General features: G+C 48.2%; 3 protein-coding genes across 7 annotated transcripts; 1 reads left to right on the top strand and 2 right to left on the bottom strand.

Moving 5' to 3' along the window:
- The first annotated feature begins 620 nt into the window (after positions 1–620).
- Positions 621–2,040, top strand: Ccl27 (C-C motif chemokine ligand 27). The gene is made up of 3 exons (XM_090330169.1): positions 621–1,371; positions 1,522–1,654; positions 1,841–2,040. The coding sequence occupies exons 1-3, from the start codon at positions 1,302–1,304 to the stop codon at positions 1,995–1,997; spliced, it is 360 nt and encodes a 119-aa protein (XP_090186295.1). The 5' UTR covers positions 621–1,301; the 3' UTR covers positions 1,998–2,040.
- On the bottom strand, positions 2,026–12,302 carry Il11ra (interleukin 11 receptor subunit alpha). 3 transcript variants are annotated; one of them, XM_090330152.1, is made up of 14 exons: positions 10,380–10,547; positions 9,822–10,083; positions 9,190–9,289; positions 8,547–8,664; positions 7,005–7,174; positions 6,783–6,897; positions 6,584–6,619; positions 6,334–6,500; positions 5,627–5,790; positions 4,557–4,698; positions 4,113–4,232; positions 3,908–4,004; positions 3,363–3,445; positions 2,026–2,439 (listed from the first exon to the last, which is right to left on the bottom strand). In XM_090330152.1, the coding sequence occupies exons 2-14, from the start codon at positions 9,822–9,824 to the stop codon at positions 2,423–2,425; spliced, it is 1,332 nt and encodes a 443-aa protein (XP_090186278.1). In that variant the 5' UTR covers positions 9,825–10,083; positions 10,380–10,547; the 3' UTR covers positions 2,026–2,422. The 3 variants fall into 3 exon arrangements, with proteins under 3 accessions (XP_090186278.1, XP_090186280.1, XP_090186279.1); XM_090330154.1 differs by having other exon boundaries at positions 8,547–8,607; positions 10,380–10,544; XM_090330153.1 differs by lacking the exons at positions 9,822–10,083; positions 10,380–10,547 and adding an exon at positions 12,203–12,302.
- A 1,447-nt stretch (positions 12,303–13,749) lies between these two features.
- On the bottom strand, positions 13,750–17,284 carry Galt (galactose-1-phosphate uridylyltransferase). 3 transcript variants are annotated; one of them, XM_090330166.1, is made up of 11 exons: positions 17,141–17,284; positions 16,671–16,840; positions 16,379–16,454; positions 16,248–16,296; positions 16,005–16,134; positions 15,794–15,850; positions 15,529–15,651; positions 15,151–15,283; positions 14,967–15,050; positions 14,317–14,471; positions 13,750–14,053 (listed from the first exon to the last, which is right to left on the bottom strand). In XM_090330166.1, exons 1-11 carry the CDS (start codon positions 17,220–17,222, stop codon positions 13,949–13,951), a joined length of 1,164 nt encoding a protein of 387 aa, XP_090186292.1. In that variant the 5' UTR covers positions 17,223–17,284; the 3' UTR covers positions 13,750–13,948. The 3 variants fall into 3 exon arrangements, with proteins under 3 accessions (XP_090186292.1, XP_090186293.1, XP_090186294.1); XM_090330167.1 differs by lacking the exons at positions 13,750–14,053; positions 14,317–14,471 and adding an exon at positions 14,727–14,913 and having other exon boundaries at positions 15,017–15,050; XM_090330168.1 differs by lacking the exons at positions 13,750–14,053; positions 14,317–14,471 and adding an exon at positions 14,868–14,938 and having other exon boundaries at positions 15,017–15,050.
- Between the last annotated feature and the right edge of the window lie 4,043 nt (positions 17,285–21,327).

The following is a 21,327-nucleotide window of genomic DNA, read 5'->3' as shown; positions in this document are numbered from 1 at the left end:
CTCAGAGAGTGATCAGAAGTTGAAGTTTTGCCTTGAGAGGAACAGGAAAGAGGACAGGGAGGTCTAGATATAGAAATAGAAGAAGACAACATGGGATGTGTTTAGGGCTAGAGCAGGAAGGTGGGCTATAGATAGAAAAATGGATATTGCTGAATGTAAGGGGAGGGGAGATGTTCCTCCAAGTCCCATATGGAAAGAGACAGGGATTTGAGTAGATTTTTTTTTTCTAGAGATATAAGGCTAACAGCATGGCTTAAGTGGTAGAGTGTCTGCAAGTGCTTGGTCTTGAGTTCAAATACCAGAACCAATTAAATAGAGACAGGCTAGAAATGCCAAATCCACCAACTGGCATTTCTAAAGTGGAACTAGGCAAAGGTAAGGTTTCTTGGGCCTTTCATGTTTTTTTTTTTTTTTTGCCAGTACTGGGCTTGAGCTCAGGGCTTGAGCACTGTCCTTGGACTTTCTCAAGGCTAGAGCTCTACCACTTGAGCCTCAGCACCACTTCTGGCTTTTTGCTATGTATGTGGGGTACCGAGGAATTGAACCCAGGTCTTCATGCATGCTAGGCAAGTACTTTAACCACTAGGCCAAACTCCCGGCCCCGGGCCTTTCATGTTTTGACAGCAATCTCGCACCATTTTTATCTTCCAACTCACCTTTCCTCATCTTCCTGGGGAAAGCAGTCCTCACCTCAGCCAGAAAGGCTGACTTTTAGGGACCCATTCCCATCAATGTCTCCTAATAAGACAGGCAGGCCAAAGCAAGAGGTGGGTTGTAATAAAGGCAAGTTAGTACTTGCTGGCCTTATGTTTCCATCCCGCCTACAACTCCATTAGAATGTTATTAGTATGAATGGCTGATTATAGAAAGAAAACTGTGAGACATTGAGTGTAACTGGGACTTTATGATTTTTGTCTGGTTGCCTAATCATGAGTGTGACCTTGAGATTCAATGACCAAGGTGTGACTGTGAATGTGTGGCTATGGGACTATAACCATGAAGTCAATTATTAGATGTTACTGTGGCTCCTTAGCTGGCCTTAATGATTGTACCATCAGCCAGTCTCCTTATTATGTACTACTATTCCCCTGTTTCTCTGATCCAAGCCTAGGAGCCCAGGAAAATGGTGGTCCTAGAAATGGAAAGAGTCTATGGCAACAGTTCAAGAATTAGAGCTTAGTAACATCACAAGATAAGCAAAGCATCTGCACCTGTCTCTGACTCACCTGGTGCCCCAGGTAAAATGTGCCCAGATAAAAGGTAGGGGGAGAGGAGGAGAGAGCAGTGTCTAGGCTGACAGTATGAAGGTATTCTTAACCATCAGTGGCCAGTTGCTGCTATTCTTGCTCTTGAGCCCAGACCCTGGAACAGGTAAGTCTTGGTAGGGGGGTTGTGGGGGAGTAATAGAAGACTGGGTGAGTAGACTAGAGGGTTAGGGGCCCAGGAACTCCAACCTTCAGCTGTATGATAAAGCAGTTCTGTTTCTAGACCTTTCTGAACACATGGCTCTGTTGTTCCTAGCATTGCCACTCTCACCCAGCACTACATGCTGTACTCAGCTCTACAGACAGCCACTCTCAAACAAGCTCCTGAGGAAGGTCATCCAGGTGGAGCGTCAGGAGGCTGATGGGGACTGTCACCTCCAGGCTTTTGTGTAAGCTCTGTCCCCACTCTTGATAGCACGGATTCTGGCTTCAGTCCCAACCCTCGTGTTTATCCAGTGCCAGCCCCAACTTGTTAATATTGATGCCTTCTGAGGTTTTCATCTGCCACATGCCCCAATCCCTGGACAATCTTATCTCCCTGCTATGGGTTTAGCTTTGGACCTCTCCATTCCTAGGCTTCACCTGGCTCGACGAAGTGTTTGCATCCATCCCCAAAACCGCAGTCTGGCTCGGTGGTTTGCACGCCAAGGGAAGAGGCTCCAAGGGAATCTACCAGACTTGAATCTGGCACTGAAAAGGAAAATGGATTGGGACCCCCAAATGCCAAAATAATAAAGAAGTATTGGACAATAATCCAAGTATGACCTCTAAAAAACTCCCTCACTGTTTTTTTAATTTTGAATCTTTACAATTCCCCCACTCCCAAAGGCCAAGGTCAAGAATCAAGAATCTATACATATTCTCCAGGTACCTACATACATACAATATGCAGAAAACATATGTTCTCTGCCTCACATACACTTGAGCACATGTGGACACAGACATACACATTTACATACATTCCTCAGATGGAACCAGAAGTCCAGACACCTTTCAGCTGGCAAGTATAGAAAACAGGATCTCAAAGAAATGCACTCTTCCAGCTGAGAATCCCATCTATAGAGATCTCCCGCCCTGCCTGATTTTGACATGTCCATCTAGACATGTCAGCAAGGCAAGAGTTACTGGTAGAATTAGAAGATGTTCTCCTGGGTCCTCTATAGGTTTGAAGCACCTAGAAGAGCAGGAAGAAAATTAAGAGACACAGTAAGACTGGGGCTTAGCCTAAATATCCTGAGAATGACAGTAAGGGGGTGGGGAAACAAACCAGTTCTGAGCCTATACACTGAGGTGAAACAGAGGAGCCCAATTCTGAATGAGCCCCAACACCCCAAAGATGAAGGGGTAGACATAACTCTGGGCACACATACATTAAGAATGAGGGAAGGCTGGATGCTGGTGCTCACACCTGTAATCCTAGCTACTTAGAAAACTGAGATCAGAGGAATTCGGTTCAAAGCCAGTCCAGACAGGAAACTCCCTAGACTCTTTTCTCTAACCACCAAAAAAACTGCCAATGGAACTGTGACTCAAATGGTACAGTGCTAGTCTTGAGACCAGAGCTCAGCAACAGAACTCAAGCCCTGAGTTAAAGCCCCAAGACTGCCACACACACACACATACACACACACACATACACACATCTAAGATAATCCAAAAGAACTGATAGATATGCAGTTCTGAGTCTAACATCCAGAAAATGTGGAGAGCCCTTTTAGAATCCCCAGTACCCTAAGGAGAGAGAGTGAAGAGACCCATTTCTGGGGCCCAGGTACTCAAGAATGACCTCAAGAATGAAAGGCCTGGGGCCGGGAGTTTAGCCTAGTGCTAGAGTGCTTGCCTAGCATGCATGAAGAGCTGGGTTCCATTCCTTGGTACCACATACATAGAAAAAGCCAGAAATGGTGCAGTGGCTCAAGTGATAGAGTGCCAAGGAATGGAACCGAGGTCTTCATGCATGCTAGGCAAGCACTCTACCATTAGGCCAAACTCCTGGCCCCCAACGCTAATTCTTAATACTCTTAAAACTACTGGGGCATAAAGCTCTTAAACCAGACTCTGTCAGACTAGGAATGACATTACTAAGTCCATACTCACCTGGAAGCTTGTCCACTGGAATCATCGGGGCCAAGAACCCAGGCTTTTGGGGTCCATTCTTCCCACCTCGTCTCAGCCTCAGCCTAGGGTACAAAAAGGCAGTGGTTCACGCCTATAATCCTGGCTACTCAGGAGGCTGAGATCTGAGGATCGTGGTTCATAGTCTGCCCAGGCAGGAAAGTCCATGAGACTCTTTATCTCCAATTAACCACCAGAAAACAAGAAGTGGCACTGTGGCTCAAAGTGGTAGTGCACTAGCCATGAGTTGAAGAACTCAGGGACAGCGCTCAGGCCTAGAATTCAAGCCCCAAAACTGACTCCCTCCACCCCCCCAAAAAAGCAGCTGTTCTCTCAAGCAATATGGGATATCTCAGTGACTTCCAACTGTGTTTAATTAGTAAAAAGCCAAGAATCAGCATGAATCACAAAGTGGGTGGATCAAAGTAGAGAAGTAGTTTCAGAATCAGACAAGTTCAGGTGTAATTTCTGGGCATCAGCTTCTGTAGGGTTCTAAAGAGGCTGACGGATGAATGGCAGTTACTTACCAGAGTCCTAGTGCCAAGGCTCCAGCAGCCAATCCCAAGAAAGAGAAAATTCCCAAAGATGCCAATACAGCCATTTGCTCCAATGGGTCTCTGTGATCTGAAGAGGGTCACGCAGGGTTATCAGAATAAGCCTACCCCAGCTCAGTGTTCCTTTCTCTCAGGATCTTCTCCTCATCCTCTGCAGTCTTTATCTGCCTAAACTCACCAAATGGCTGTGGGTCTGGCTTCGGGGAAGGTCTTGCAGGAGCAGGGCTGTCCATCTGATCTTCTGTCTCTCGTGGTTGCATAGGTAGCTGGTCCTCAACAGGTATCTTTGATAGAGGACCTGAGGGTATGTGAAATGTCCATATCAGTATGGCCAGAGATGGATGTAGAGGCCTAGAAGGCAGAGGCTAAAAGGGCATGACCAGCTTCTAGGGTGCGGCTTTTAGAAGTACAGTAACTGCAAGGATGGAAGGGTTGGTAGAGAGGCTTAAGACAGGGTGAGGTTGCGGCAAGACAAAGGCCTAGGGCAGCCATCGCTTCAGCCTGGCTGTGACTGGGGGGTGAGGGAAAGGATGTGCCACCTTGCCACCTTCAGTGAAGTTATTTAGCCAATCGATACTTTGCAGGTGAGAGTTCTGCCCTTTTGTTCAGCTTTCTCTCTCACCAGTGCTTGGAGTTCCCCAGACCTCTGGACTCCAGGCGCTCCAGGTACCAGCATCCAGAAAGTCCCGGGCACTGACCCGTACAGCATGAGGCAGCCCAGCCACAGCATCTGTGATCACCTCCTCCAAGCCAGTGGGCTCCACCTGGGAGTTAAGATAATTCCTTAGGACATTATCATAGGCCCTTGGCCTTAGTCTTGCTGTCGGCACAGAGCCTAGACAAATGGTTTTCAAATGGTACCCTTTCCTTCCAATGCCATCCCCGACGGCCTGCAGCCACCGTGGTAGCTCACAGGGTAGAGTCTATACCTAAGGTTTGGAATATAATATTGGTTAGTGACCACTTAGAGGAGCTTCAAATTGGTCTAGGTAAACTTTTTGGTCTCTCTATACCTCAGTTTCATTAAAGATGGATTATGATCTTTTTTATTTTCATTTATTGTAAGGGTGATGTACAGAGGGGTTACAGTTACATAAGTAAGGTAATGAGTATATTTCTTGCCCAACATTGTTCCCCCCTCCCTCATTTTCCTCCCACCTTCCCTCCCTCAGGACCCCCACCCTCAGCTGTAAAGTTCATTTCTGGCATAGTGTCTTGTGAGTATCACTGTTGCACTGGTTCACCGTTTGTCCTCAGTCTTCCCGTTGTGTGATTCCCTTTCCCCAAATCATATAAACATATACACAAGACACAGGGTACCAACATCAAAAACTGTGACAACTGAGGTGCTCCCCCAAATCCGATGGCAGCTAAGCTTTGGGATTGGGATAGCACTGGAAATTCACCACTAAGCAACTGGATATACAGGTGTTTATAAGAGACAGTACATCTGGGTGAAAAGCACTGTTTCCTAGAAAAGCCACTGGCTGTCTTCTCATGGATAGGATTATACTATAGTTATAGTCTTACCAGGCCAAGGCTCAATCTGTCTTTAAAGCTACAACCCCACCACCCAACACAAAGCCTGGCCAAGGGAGGTATCAGAGCTGCTAATGAAACTACAAACATCCAGGATCAGGAACCCAGAGATGGAAGCCACAGCCCAAGATTAAGACATACTCTAGGCCTTACCATGGACCAGACTGGATGCTGTGCAGGACGATACTGCAGCCGGAACTTAAGCAGGAAGTGAGGTTGCCGAGGCCAGGAGGCAGGGTATGTCCAACTGGCATGAAGGCGTCGGGGGTAGCCAGGTACTGGCTCCACCCGCAGCCCTTGGGGTGGGTCAGGACGCACTAAGAGCAGCCAAACACAAAGTCAAAGGAGACAGTAGGTGTTCATTCCTTCCTAAGGAGTGTGCTTGAAAGCATCTTAGCCAGGTACTTCCAAGAGGAATGGGGAAATCGGAAACGATCATCAGTCTAGGATCCGCCTGTCTATTATCATATATTTATTATAAAATAAGCTACCAGTGGGAGGTGTGGGTTTTGTTGAGTAAATAAAAGAGGAAATTTTTCCAGCCAAGAAAAATGATTTGGCCCAAATTTCCATCTGTTTTACTGCCCGCCACACACACACACACACACACACACACACACACACACACACACACACTCAAGCACAATTTGGCTACACAGGCCTAGAAGCAGGAGTGAGCCCTGAGGCTAAACAGCCTCCAGGAAATATGGGAGAAGGAAGGACTTGTGGCAGCAGACTGGAGAGTATTCAGAGGTTAACAGAGACCATCCCTTTGACTTCATCTGTGTGTATGAAGGGGAGCCTGCGTTGACCGGGGTCTCTGATAGGGATCTGGATAGAAGTCTAGGATGCGTACTCACAGATGCTTTGCAAGCTCACATCCAGCAGGCGTGTACTGGCACCCAGCGGATTCACCTCAGTCACATTAATCCGATACTTGCTCCAGAATTCTGCCCCATGAACCACACAGCGGGGAGCCCCTTGGGGCTCCTGGGGGCATAGCCAGGGCCCTGTGGATGAGCCCTCACTAGGAGGGACAATATGGCCTTAGGCTAAGAAACACCCATGTGGGACACTCCAGGAGCCCCCAGTCACTTCTTTATATCCTACCTCTGACTGTCAGCAGCTTCTGGCCCATTCTTCTTCCTGGTAGGGAGGGGCCATCTGGGGTCAGGAAAGAAAAGAGGGCCCTCTACCCTCTCCCAGGCTTTCCTTAGCCCCTTTCCCTACCTCCCCTCCCACATTTTGCAAGCACACTCAATTGCTTAGGCACACACACACACACACACACACACACACACACACACACCTGTAAGAAGTGAAGTAGCGGGTGGGTAAACCGCTGACCTGGCTGGATCTCCAAGTACAGGAGAAGTTCTCATAGGCAGCTGCTTGGCAGGAGACCACAGGACGGGCTGGGGGGTCTAGAGGCAGAGGGTGTGGCAGAGGGTCTGCTCCTATCCCAGAGGGTTTCCACTCTAGATTCTCGTAGGGATCACATGACTCACCACCACCATCCTCCCCAACTCACAGCCCAGCTTCAGGTTCACCATGGCACCAAGGGCACCATTCAGCGTCCGACAGATGTAAGTGCCCTCATCAGTGCTGTGTGCCTCAACCAGGACCAGCTCATTTCCTAGCCCAGATTCTGGTCCCTGTAGCATATCTGATTCCCCATCTCGAAACCAGGAAACTGGGGTCCTAGAAGTGAGATGAGAGAAGATTTAAAGATCAAATCAGGAAGTGGTGCTGTGGCTCAAGGGGTAGGGCGGAAGTCTTGAGCTGAAGAGCTCAGGGACAGCGCCCAGGCCCAGAGTCCAAGCCCTACAACTGATTGAAAAAAAAAAAAAATCAAGTCAGACCATAGCATTGTTCTCTATAGGCTTCCATTGTCAAACTTGTAATCAAATCTAAATTACCTTCACTGCCTTACAAAGTCCCTTACATTCTTTTCCTTCACAGCTCCTTCCTTTTTCCCCCTTCACCAACTATACTTTTGGCAACATTGCTCTGTTCCTCAGAAGTACTGAGTTCTTACTACCCATCTCAGGGGAAGTATTTTTTAATGATTGTAAAGTATTTTTATTGAAGCATAATTCACACACAAAAAAGTGCTAAGGTACACACACCACTAGGTTCTATTGGCTTAGATAAGTGCTATCAAGAGACAAGATTGTTTTCATCCTAAAAAGTTCCCTTATATCTGTTGGGCCATTGAAGGTTGTGAGGACAACTGAGGTGGCAGCAGAGACCGCTCCCTCTTCTGATGAACGGCTGTGGTCCAATACACTGGCACAATGCTGATTGTACCTGCCTGATTAATCACAGCCCCTATAAGCTGCCTGATTGTACCTGCCCAGTTAATCACAGTCCCCGTAAGCTGACTGATTGTACTTGCCCTGTTAACTACAGTCCCCATAAGTTGAAAATGTTTTTCTTCCCCTGCCTATAGAAACCCCAGCTTGACTTCTCTGATCCGAAACAGGGAGTTTGCCTGGGAGCATATGCTAATAAACTCTCCTTTGCCTCTATTTACCCTCATGTCTCTCCTCTCTTTGGAACCCTTACGATATCATCTCTCCCTGGGGAGAAGCATTTTGTATTCACTGTCCTACCAGGAATACTTCTACCCTAATCTGTGTATGGCTGCCTTTTTTTCCCTAATCTTCAGAAATCAGTTGCAATGTCACTTCCTGAGAGAGAAGTAATCACTCAATCATCTTCTTCCATGTGTAGTTTTCTGTCCTGCAGATATTACTCATTGGCAAGATTCTTGTTCACTTCCCCCATTAGAATGTAAGCCAATAACTTCCTGGCTTGTGTATTCCTGCATCTTAGAGCCCAGAATAGACCAAGCACTTAGTGCCCATACATACATACATATCTATTATTTTTAGGGGTGTGGAGAGGCAGGAATTGGGGTCAAATGGTCTCATGTATACCAAGTAAGAATCCACTCCTGCCTCTGGCTGAATTTTCTATTAAATGAGGATAAGGGGGTTAGAACAAAGGGAGGGAACATAAGTAAAGGTAGATCAAGAATGTCCTATCAATTGGCAGATGGTGTACTTACCCAGCATTTACTCCAGGGCAACATAGCATCACCGACTTGCCAAGCTGCCCATACTGGACCCCTGAAAAAGGCACTTTTGAGGTGATATTCTTCATCTCCTTCCCTTCTAGCCCACTTTCTAAGAGTGAAAGGATAAGGCGCAAGACTGGGGTTAAAGTTTCAAAATATACTATGCAAGCTGAGCACTGGCGGCTCATACCTGTAATCCTAGCTACTCAGGAGGCTGAAATCTGAGGATCAGTTCAAAGCCAGCCAAGGCAGGCTTTGAAAAAGCCTGAGAGGACCGAGAGCGCAGCCTAGTGGTAGAGTGCTTGTCTAGCATGCACAAAGCCCTGGGTTCGATTCCTCAGCATCACATATACAGAAAAAGCTGGAAGTGGCACTGTGGCTCACGTGGCAGAGCACTAGCCTTGAGTAAAACCCAAGGACAGTGTCCAGGCCCTGAGTTTCAAGTCCCAGGACTGGCAAAAAAAAAAAAGTTAACTTCTGTGGAAACAAGTCAGAAGTTAGAGGATAGAGTAGAAAAGGGATCCCTGTGGGCTGTGGGCAGGGATACGGAGTGTCACAGTTAAGTCACAGGAAGGGGCCACATAGAACAGCAAATCCTAAGTCAGAGTTGGGAGTCACAAAATATTCTTTTTACCTGAGGGTCCCCAGGCCTGGGGGCAGGAAGAAGAGGAAGACACCAGTGCTGCAGCCACGACCACCAGGACCCTGCTCAGCCCTGAGTAGCTGTGGCTCATCTGTGGGAAAAGTGACAGAGTCAGGGATCCCTCTTCCCTGCAACAGGAGATTACAGCCTGGTTCCTCCGCTCCAAAGCTAGGGCTTCTGAAAACACAGGCACTAATTGAACTGGAAGCAATGGAAAGATATGATCCGAAGCCTTCTTTTCAATCATATCTCCAGTGTTGTAACACATTCACATACACCTAACATATAATATGCACATGTGTGCGCACACACACAAACACACACACACACACATACAACCATCTCAGTCCTGGGCTTAGGGCCCAGAACAAAAGCCTGAGGCAACAGACTGTGCCAGCAACCCCCCCCCAACACACATACCACTCTTGGCACCCACCCTTGGCACCAAGGGCTGGCACTGGTTCAACCACTCCCATTAACCCCTCCACTCCATTTCCTGGGAATTCTGGCATTCACCCCACCTGTCCTGAGCTAATCACTGCCTCTAACTAGCCTGAAGCAAATCTTATCACCTTGTGGCATGGGGCCTATATAATGTACCCAAAATCACCCTGTAATCTTACCATGAGGCCTAGCCCTGCTCTGGCTTCCAAGTCTCTGGCCTGGATCTGGCCCCTTGCTCTGGCTACTTGGGCTACTCGGCTGGGGCTGGCTTGAAATCTTGTTGGTCTAGCCTATGAGGCTGGATGAAGCTAGGGTGCAGGCTGAGGCTGCAGCGTTAAGCGGATCCAGATGCCCTGGCTGCTGCCAGAGGCTGGGGACGGGCAAGCAGCCAGCAGATGGAGATGGAGACAGGGTGGCGGAAAGGGGAGGGAGACTTGGAGCCTGCAAGAACAAGGGCCTGGAATAAAGATCACAACATTAAGAGAATAGGTCCTAATCACTCAGGCCTGAAGACCAAGAGACAGAAAGGAGGTCCAATGAGGCAAGGAAGGGTTGGGTTGGAGTCAGGAGATCTCAAAAGGACGCTCTAACAGTGTGTACGCATGTTTCTGGAGAAGAAGGCTAGGAGAGAGGATCTGGGTAGATGTTGGTGGGGAGGAGGGTCAGGGCAAAGGCAGTGGTAAAAAAACAAATGGGGAGAACACTCTTGTCCAGAGTGCCAGAAGAAGAACACTTACCCCTCTGGAGTTCAATGGAGCATGTGCCTCTTGTGTTTGTATCAGTCTGAGTATATCTTGGTGGCTCACTCCAGCTCTCCCCCTCTCCTGACTCCCCAGCCACAATGACCCTGCTTGGACCAGCCCTACCTACTATGATCCCAGTGACTAAGTGTTCAGTGGCCTCCAGTACTTCTCCTACCCGCCACAGCACCAGCATTCCTGTTCCATGCAGTTCTGTGACTCCAGAACTAATCCCTCCTTCCATTCTCTGTCCCACCCCCTCTGAGCTCTGAAGCCCAGCTGCCCCTAACCAGGCCCCCTCCCCTCATCTCCTGCACGCTCCCCCTACTTCCCACCTTCCCCCTCTCTTTCCTCCCTCTTCCTCTCCTCCCACCCCAATCCCTGGAAAGGGAAGAGGCTCCCCCTAGACTAGAAAGGAAGCCACAGACAGCCAGGGCCAACAAGTGGGAGAGAACAGTTGCTTATTAAGTCCCTCATCAGTATGAAATTCTCTGTGTTTTCACAGTCATATATAGCCACATTCACATATGGATTCACTATGCACAGTTAACAAAGACACTCCTTTGAACACACATGGACACAATCAAACAAAAAGCAGACAAAACTCTTGTTTCCATTCTTTTCGCTCCCCAGCAAATATTTCATTAGGACACAGCTGTCTGTGCTTCCAAGGGAAGAAATGCCCCAAACTGGGGGATATACAGAAAAGCCAGTGTTCAGTTACCCCTTCCCTGGAAGTTTCAGCCATTTCTCATCTCCCACTCCACCCTTTAGGCCCCAGCACCAGGAAATGCCTTTGGTCTCCAGATACACAGGACTCACATTTAACCTCAGACCCACACTCTCAGATAGTCAGAGTCATATAGATATATTCAGGCATCACGACTACGACTCACACAAACTTACATATCTTCTCCACATAGTTTTTCCCTGGTGCTGTGTCTTTCCTCTCCTCCCCCTTCTCTGTTTCTCCCCCACCCCCCACTCCAGCATTCCCTAAAAGTAACTCCTCTTTGCAATGGCAGATCAGCATCTCAGCACTGTTCCAGGACCCCAAGTAGGAGAGTTAAGCACAGGGTCATTGAAAGACAGCATGAGAGCAGAACTCAAAACACAGATGCACAGAAACACCTGGGAGCAGGAAAAAAAAAAAAGCCTGTGAAGTGGCCCAAAGCAACATATCTCCAAGAAGGGGAAGAAATACAGTGAAATACAAAATAAGGAGGGGGGTAGGAATACTTCATGAGCAGAGAGAGAAAGAAAGTAAGCCATATGTATTAGGGATGTATGGATGGGCCCGTCTGTACTGTAAGCCAAGTAGAGAGGTTAGCTTCACTCTGCTGTGAAAGTGGGTCCCCCAGGGCTGCTCTGTCTGTTGGGATGCAGGACACACACAGTCGCAAGTTTCTCGTTCTTGCTCTGTTACTGCTGAAGTGACACACTGGCACACCCAAACCTAAGCACCCACTCTCACACTAGCAGACACAATCTTAAATCCCAGAGACCTTCCCAGAACACATTCCCCATGTAGTCACCGTCCTTCTTACACACAAACACACCATCACAACTCACCAAAACTGCCCACACAACCCCACCCTCTACTCCCACATGCAGACTCAGCTACAAGTACAGGGACACCGGCACAGGAGCTGACAGTTACAGCAACTGAGTCTCACATTCTGACATCTTCAGCCTCACAGGCAGTCACACAACACTAACGGACCGACGGTCACTCTGGGCCCTAGAGATCAAACACCACTCTGCCCCGCCTCCTCCTGGCAACACTGTAGTCAACACCCGCCCGCCTCACCAGGCCTCACCTTCTGCAGCCCGCCAGCGCCAGCGCCCTCCACCCTCGCCCTCTGCCCCGGCCTCTACTCGTTCCTGCTCTGGACTCCTGCAGTTGGGGGCGGCTCCACTCAGGCACCAATAGAAGGAGAGAGGTGAAATAGCGGGGGCTCACGGCCCATTGGAGCCTCGGACTGTCAATCACATCCACCCCCACCTCCTCTGGACACTTCCTGTCCCGTCTGGGATAGAGGAGGGTGCAGGGGGTGGATGGCAGGACAGAGCCTAAAGCTGTATTCCTGAGACCTGGACTGAGAGTCTGTCCTTATCTGGAGACAGCAAGACTACAAGGGTTCAGGCCCCTTCCTCTCCCAGCGATCCACAAAAAAGTCTCAGATTTAAGGCTTAGAAAGCACTGGGCAGGTGACTGGAAATAGAGAAGGTGCCCCAGACTCCAGATAAGATAAATCCAGTGTAAAGCAATAGTTCTCAAACTTTGCTGAGTATTGTGGTTTTAGAAACGCCAGGTCTTTTGCAAGTTAAATCTCAAGCTGAAGGTTGGACCTATGTACCAGTGGTGTTTAAAATTTGCCAAATTGCAGTGGACATAGAGGTGTAAGGTCAAGGTAAGAGTATGTTTATATTTGCCTTTAAAAAAAATCAGCCTCCTTTCCAGGATGGTCAAGGAAAATGCCTACTATAGCTCTGATCTCCTTCTTGACTAGATAATACTGTCAAGTCCTGGACACTTCTCCTCCAAGGTCTCTCTCAAGAGAAAAAAAAAGAAAAAACAAAAACAAATACACCCTGGACTATAAGGCAGGCAGCCAAAGTTCTTCTGGGTCCCGTCCAGTCACTGTCCAGCCTCTGTGTAATCTCCCCACCCAGAAACTCCGTTTCCCTGAGGAAAATAAAAGACTAATAGAAGTGTTCTGGCCATCTTTGCATTACTCACATGCCTTGCTTAATTTGAAAACATGCAGTAACATGTTTTCCTGGTCACTCGACCTGCCCCCCCCCCACCTCACCGAGCAAACACATTCAGATGGGAGGGGGTAGAATCAATGTCATTCTGAGAGTGACACCTTGCTTTGAGGTTCTGGGGCTTCTAACTCTTGCTGTCCCTTTCCTGCCAGAGCTGTCTACTACCATGTGCAATGGCTGGGTTGGTGGGGGGGAGCAAACAGGTGTTCTGGGGGTACACATACTACACGTGGGCGCCTGAGGAAGCCAAGGACAAAAAGCCACATGCACACTCCTTATCCACCCTTTTTAGCCCCTGTGGGATGGAGGAGAGCCAAACTGCAGCCACTTACAAAGTCAGGGTTCTGGCTGGCAGCCCAGGGTCTGGCCACTGACCACTGGGATCAGAATCCTACTCACCCTCTTCCTACCAACCCCTGAGGCTGGGATTCAGTGAGCTGACACAGGCCCGACAGTGCAGAGGATTCCAGCCTCCCAAAGCCTTGGCCACTGCTAAGAGTATAATACTTTCACACTTTCTTAAACTATAACATGTATAACATGAATAAGAGAATCATCAGGACAGATGCAAACCCAGACAGAGATGTGGGCTAGAATTTGCACTTCAAAGTTTTAAATATCTGTAAGCAAAGAAAAAATGATTAGAACAACATTTGGCTTTTAATCCCAGATCTCTGATGTTGCTAGAGGTCCTACTCCTGTGTATCACGACAGATGCTTAAAGCTCAAGAAGTAGTTTTATTGATGCTGCATCTGCCTACACTCCAGACCTCAGTTCTCTCAGGGAGAAAGCTTCAAGAGCCTGGGCTCTGTGTGGTGACATGATGGCTGCTGTTTCCTTGTTCTTCTGCCTTCAACCGGTAATGTACTTCAGGAAGTGCTCTTAATCTCTCAGCAGCCTGGAAAGGAGACGGACAATCAGGGAGGATAAAGGCCACCCGGAATGATAGTATGGACTTTTAGACACCCAGGTGACACACTGTGATAAGGGTTTGGGGTGGTCAGGATAGGTGAAGTTCTCAGAGGATGGGGTAGAACAGCTACTGAATTCCTAGGAATGCCCATGTTTTTATGAGGCTCTTCAGGCTCATGATTGTTGGGATCCCTTAAGGAGGATAGGAGAAAAGGGGGCCTGAGAATCCAGGATGCTTCAAGGTCTGACCTGCTCAGGGGTGAGGTCCCGCTGAGCCTGAGCAAGCATTTCATAGCCAACCATGAATTTCCGGACAGTAGCAGAGCGTAGAAGTGGAGGGTAGTAATGAGCATGGAGCTGCCAGTGGTCCCACTTGGTCCCAGCTTCTGATCCTGTAGGAGCCCCTGAGAAAAAGAAGGGAGAGGGCCCGGGAGTTTGGCCTAGCGGTTAAAGTGCTTGCCTAGCATGCACAAAGACCCGGGTTCGATTCCTCGGTATCCCACATACACAACCAAGCCGGAAGTGGCAGAGACGAGACACAACCAAGCCGGAAGTGGCAGAGACGAGACTGCAACAAGCGACAGAGAGCGCAAGCAAGCGGAGCCGGAGCGAGCGGGGGCCAGAAAGAGAAGGGGGCCAAAAAAAAAAAAAAAAAAAAGAAGGGAGAGGGCCCTTTTCTCAAGCCTTCTATTCCTACCCCCAAACCAGGCTAGATACCTGAAACTACATCTCCCAGCATCCTTCATCAAAGAGGCATCCAGGCATTAGAAAGCATACGAGTTTCACCAAATTTGCTGTTCCATCCTCAACCCCAGCATCCTTGCTCTTGACACATCCCCCAGGGAACTAGAACTGAGAAATGCCATTGGGGCTAAATAGAGACACTCAAAAAGTCTCACCATGCCAGCCCATGGAGTAGGGAAAGGATGTCTCAAATAGGTTGTCATACTTGGTCAAGAGCTTCTTCATGATAGAGGCTAGATCTGGAATCAGAAGCCGAGTCTCAGCTGGGAACCAGCATTTTGCCCTACCAGAGTCACTCCAGCCAGAGTCCAGTCCCTGTGTCCCAGCTGGGAGACTCACCATCCCGCTCAGCAGGGCTCAGCTCAGGCAGCCTCCGCACATGCCGCCGGGGCAGCAGTAGAGTCTGGAAGGGCCACACTGCCCAGAAGGGGACCAGCACTAACCAGTGCTCACTTGTTAGAACCAGCCGTTCCTGGGCAGAGAGAATGGAAATGAGATCCTTAACACTGGTGTGAGGGGAGCGGGTATGCAAATAAAGAAGTTGTCAAATAAACATAAAGCATTTGATAGATTCTTACCATTTCTATCACCTTCACCGGAGTCTAAGTCACTATCATCTTTCCTTAGATTACTGCTAGTGCTTTCTAGCATGTCTCTTGCTAGTTCCCTTCTTCCTTTCTCCTCCATATACTTCTCTTTGGGGATAAGAAGGCCCACCTTTCTAAGGAGCTCCTGGCGGCCATACTCCATTAAAAGAGGCTCTCCATGCTGACTCTGATAGGCTTGCTGAGACCGATCCTCACGCTGAACAGTATCTGGCAGGAAACTGCTGGCCCACACCTGGCAGAAACAGGAACAGAAAAGAAAGGCAGGTATTTTACTTCCAAGCCTTTATATCACTAGTATATTTCTTTTATCCTATCCCTGTTCATAATGCTGGCTTATACTCCACTAAAGCCATTCTAATCCCTAACAAACATACCTGGCAGTGCGGGTGAGGGTTTGAACAGCCCATCATAGCTCCTTTGTTTTCAAAGATCTGTTGGGTAGGGGTAGAGAGCTTCCATCATCCAAAAGGCATCGAGTCAACTCCCTTCCAACAACACCCCATTCAAACAAGAATCCTACTTCCCTGAACCAGATTTTCATCTCCCCATCCCTTCTCTTCCAGGAAAAGGGGAGGCCTCACAGACCTGTACCCAAGGGTACTGAGCACCCAGCTCCTCTGTGACTGAGGCCCACGCATCGATGACAGCTCGGATTTCAGGGAGCGACATGAGTGGCAGTGTCACATCCGACCAGGGGTGGAAGCACATGACTTTACTAGGTGGTGAGGGATAACAGAGGGATAGGGATTGGATACTAGGGGCAGGGCCAATCCCAGGGCTTCATCTTCAATGCTGTGTTGAAGTTTAAGATGATAAATTCATAGTTACCAAACTCCTCTGGCAGCCTCTGCTTGGAAAAGGGGGTGATCACTGGGACCTAAGATAAAGGAATATTATCACTGCAGCAGCAGTTCTCCCAAGAGGTCTGGCATCCCCGTCAATGGTTAGAATCAAGTTACCTGGATCAGGAGCATCAGGCTGCAGAGCTGGGAAGTCATTGTCAAACAGGAAGGTGCCATCGTAGTGGGGATTCACCTATTGACAAAGATAGGTTTGTCCACTGCCCCCATACCACCATCTGGTGGGCTGTTTCAGGGTTGCACAGGCTGCCCAAGGGTGGGGAGGCAACAGTCTAAGGCATCAAAAGCTTGATGGAATAAGCTCCCTCTGGTGATTGATGGGACAGCTAGCTGCAAGGGTGGAGGTACTGCCTCGATGGTCCACACTGTAGATATGGGCTCTCAGGCTCACCTCACCATTGGCCCTTGTAGCTCCAGGACACAGAGGGTTGAGGGGGTCATGGCGGGGCACTGTTTTCTCATTCTGGGGCTCCACTTGGCCTTGCCAAGGACGCTTCATGCGATGAGCTGACACCAGCACCCATTCATCTTGCAGCGGGTTGTAGCGAATATGCTGATGCTCTGGGAAGGGTGGGAGAAAGGAGTTGGCAAAGCTCTTTGGCTCCCTCTCCCCGCTCTCACCCACCAGCAGGCCAGGCCCAAGCTCTGAGACGCCCTCCGGTCCCTGTCCTCTGAAGCAAGAGCCCTAGGGCCTGACCTTCCCAGCGCCAAAGGGCCTGCAGTCCCTCTCCGGGCCCGCGAGCCCCGGCTTGGGGTGGGCAGGCCGGCCTTGACGCGGGGTCAGACCTTCCTAAGCCTTAGAAAGGGTGCAGCGCTCGCTCAGCTTCGTGTCCCAACGAGTCCCGACCGCCCTGCAGTTACCGCTGGCCCGGAAGGCTGCTGCCGGGACGAGGTCCTCAGGCGCCTGCTGGCGATGCTCCGGATCGGCTCGGCGGTGCAACATGAGGCCAGGCCAGGGAACTTCAGGATCGTCCGAGAGGCCCCAACTCACGCTCCCACCACAGTCAGCTCTGCCCCGCCCCGCCCCGCCCCCGTGATTGGCCAGCCGCCAGCACGTGACAGGCTGTGGGCGCCGTCCGTCACCTGGAGGCGGGGCTCAGGGAGGCCCGACGTCACCGCGAGGTGACTGACAGCAGGATCCGGAGGAACGCCTGTGAAAGCTGCTTGCCGCAAAGCCCTTCTGCTCCAGGGCGTTTACCAGACTAATTTGCTGCACTCAAATCATTCATCCAAGTGCCAGACCCTTGGGCTTTATGTGAAGCCTGTGCTATGCCCCTTGTGGGCACAGGTCGGGATTGTCAGGTAGGGCTGAAAAGTTTGAGAGATGCTATCTCCAGTTAACAGCAAAATGCTTGACTAGAGGAGTGGCTTAAGTGGTAGAAATCCAGCTGTGAGTAAGAAAGCTGAGCAAGAATATGAGATCCCGAGTTCAAGGAAGGGAGGCAAGGGGAGAAAGAGAGAAGGGGAGGGGAATCACATTGTGGCAGTTGTTTGTATTCACAGCTACGCTGGGGGTGAAGGTTAGAGGATCACTGTCTGAGGCTGACCCTGGGCTAAAGTATGAGACATTGAAAAATAAAGAGTAAAAATAAAAGGCTGGGGGCCAGGAGTTTGGCCTAGTGGTCCAGTGCTTGCCTAGCATGCACAAAGACCCAGGTTTGATTCCTCGGTACCACATACATAGAAAAGCTGGCTCAAGTGGTAGAGCACTAGCCTTGAGGAAAGCCCAAGGACAGTGCTTAGGCCCTGAGATCAACCCCTAGAACTGAGGGGGGGAAGGCTGGTAATATGACTCAAGTGATAGAGTGCAAGCCCAAGTCCCTGAGTTCAAACCCCTAATTGTGTATGTATGTATAGATATGTGTACAAATATATTGCATATATAGTATTATATGTGTGTGTGTGGAGGGGGAGACAGGACCCGCAGTGAGTGACTTCAGTTACTAGCCAGGAGACATCTGAGGTGTTTTACACACATCCTTCCTTTCTCCAAATTCTCCTTTAATCAGATTAATTAGCTAACATGAGGATAAGACTTCAGTTGGATTCAAGACAGAAACTTCATGAGCTAGGAATTGGCCTGTTGCAGGAAAGATCCTCTCTCTAAGTCAGGCTAGGCAGAGCCATATGTTCTGCAGCCAAGCTACAAAAGTGAGGTCATTGGTCCTGTGCCTGATCTTTGCCCTACTGTCCTCAGGACAGAATCAGAAGAGACCATTAGGTAGAAGGCAGAGAAAAAGAGCTCAGAAATGAGTTAGACTAGCCCCACTGGTTGCTCACTCCTACAAGAGGAAGAGGAAATGAGGATGGGCATAAGAAATCTGCTTTTCTACTCTTTCAGCTATCTTTGAGGGATGACTTTTTTTTTTTTTTTGCCAGTCCTGGGGCATGAACTCAGGACCTGAGCACTGTCCTTGGGCTTTTCTCAAGGTTAGCACTCTACCACTTGAGCCACAGCTCCACTTCTGGCTTTTTCTGTGTATATGGTACCAAGGAATCGAACCTGGGTCTTCCTGCAGGCTAGGCAAGCTCTCTACCACTAGGCCTAACTCCTGGCCCCTTGAGGGACTACTTTTTGTAGTCAGCTCCCATGTTTATTTCCTATATCATGCCAGCTGACTTTTGACCCCCTTAAAGAAAATTTCCATAACGCTCCTCTCTCTGTGTGTCTCCCTCTAGACACTCTTTTTCCATTCCATCCATATTAAGAATTGAATCCAGGACTTCTCTCATCACCATTTGACATGATAAAACAGACTTCTAGGCCTTTTGTTTCTTTTTGAACTGGTCCTGAAGCTTGAACTCAAAATGTGCACCTTGAACTTTGTCCCTGGGGTTGTTTTTGTTTGCTTGTTTGATTTTTGCTTGATTTTTTTTCTCAAGGTTAGTACCCTACCACTTGAGCCACAGCTCCACTTCTTATTTTTGGTAGTTAATTGGAGATACAAGTATCAGGGCTTTTCCTTAGATTTCAGCCTTCTGAGTAGCTATGGTTGTAGGCCTGAGCTACTGGCACCTGCACAGACTTTTTGTGTTAATTTTATTTTTGAGATAGGGTCTCTCTAACTTAGCTGGAACTGGTCTCAAACTCTTGCCCCTCCAATCTCTGCCACTCTCCTGGGATCTGCTGGGAATCTAGGCATTTACTACTATGCCCAGCCCTCAATTACTTTTTAGGGGAAAAGGAGAATGGCCTAGATGGGGCCTACCCAGATTTCTCCTCTCCAGATCTGAGCAGTGTAATCTCTACTATGACATTTAGGGAAGATGATTTTGATGCCCAGTCCCTTAGTCTCATCCTGGAGTCATTCAAGAACATAGGATTTTTATTATTATTATTTTTTTTTTGCCAGTCCTGGGCTTGAGCTCAGGGCCTGAGCACTGTCCTTGGACTTTCTCAAGGCTAGAGCTCTACCACTTGAGCCTCAGCACCACTTCTGGCTTTTTCTCTATATGTGGTACCGAGGAATCGAACCCGGGTCTTCATGCATGCTAGGCAAGCACTTTAACCACTAGGCCAAACTCCCGGCCCCTATTATTATTATTATTATTAAATAGAATGCACTGAAGAAGCATTCTGAACAATCTGATAAGATTGTTAGAGGCCCAGTTGGTCTCAGAAGGCTCTTCTTGGAATGAAAGCAAGAAGCAGATGTTGCTACTGGTTAAGGCTACTCAGGAGTCCATGAGCTTTAGGAACTGTTTGTCACTGAGCTTTAAGGGATTTTTTATAACAGCAACTAAAATTATCTCCCCAAATACATGCAAAATACATGTTTCTATATACAGTGCAGCTAAGAATAGAAGCTGAGAAGATAGGCTTCTTTTTAGAAACTTGGTGGAAAAAGGAAAAATAAAAAAATTATTGCTGCAATTTGGGGCTCACATGCATAGTCCAAAAACTATAGAGACTGAAGCAGAAGGATCACAATAATGGCCTATTTAAGACAAGCCTGGGTTATATAAAAAGATCAAACCAAAAACAAAACCAAAAAAGACTAGGGACACAGCTCAAGTGGTATAGCATTTGACTAGCAAGTACTGGGCCCTTAAGTTCAACCCCCAGTTAGACAGACAGACAGACAGACAGACAGACAGACAGACAGACGGATTAAATAGAGCCATACCTCTGCTTGTTATCTACACAATATATTCTAAAATATCTTTTGTCTTACATGAGTATAAGTAATTTCAGTTGTTGTAAACCCCAGAAATTCAGTGGCTTACCACCATCATCCATTGTGTGTTTGTTTGAGGTGGGGGAAGTACTGCTCCACAAAGCATTCAGAGATCTTAGTTCGGTCTATCTGTGTCTCTACCACTCCCCAAGGCTTACAATTGCCTTCTAGGTCCTCTCTAACTATAATCATAGATAAGCAAAGAAATAGATGTAAAGAGTTTCACAGGTGATGTTAGGAAACTGACCTGAAAGTAAGATGTATCATCAGCCCACTTTTCATTACCCAGGGTGCAATCACACGACCCCAACTAACTCTACGGTAGACTGTGGAAAGTAATCGGCTCTGGCTGCCCAAGAGTAAAAGGAAATGGATTTGTACTGTCTGTGTCACATGTCCCTACTGAGATATCTACCAACCATTTCCCATGGTCTTATTGAACCTCTCAATTATATTTGACTGTGTTGATCCTTTATTCCATCACTCCCATGTGTTAGGCTTTTCTCATTCAGTTCCTTTATGTTTTATTTATAGAACACACCTAATGCTTACCATGTGCCAGGCACTAATTGCTTTAAAAATATTAACTCATTCAATCTTCATCACAATGAAGGTATGTACTATGAGGTAAGTATTTTATTGATTCCAGTTTACAGATAAGAAAACTGAGTCACAGAAAGTTTATACAACACGATCACACAACTTATAAGTAGCAAGAGTCAAGCTTTGAATCAAGTCATTCCACTTCTAGAGCTTGTTTATTTTGTTGTTTTGATTTGTTATGTTTTGTTGCCAGTCCTAGGGCTTGAACTCAGGGCCTGAGCACTCTCCACAGCACCACTTCCAGCTTTTTCTTTGTATGTAGTACTC

Source organism: Megascapheus bottae, chromosome 3 (assembly GCF_031878675.1).
Source record: "Megascapheus bottae isolate mThoBot1 chromosome 3, mThoBot2.hap1, whole genome shotgun sequence".
Classification (NCBI taxonomy): Eukaryota; Metazoa; Chordata; class Mammalia; order Rodentia; family Geomyidae; genus Megascapheus; species Megascapheus bottae.
Note: the sequence above shows the minus strand (reverse complement) of the source record. Positions and strands in the feature narration are given on the sequence as shown.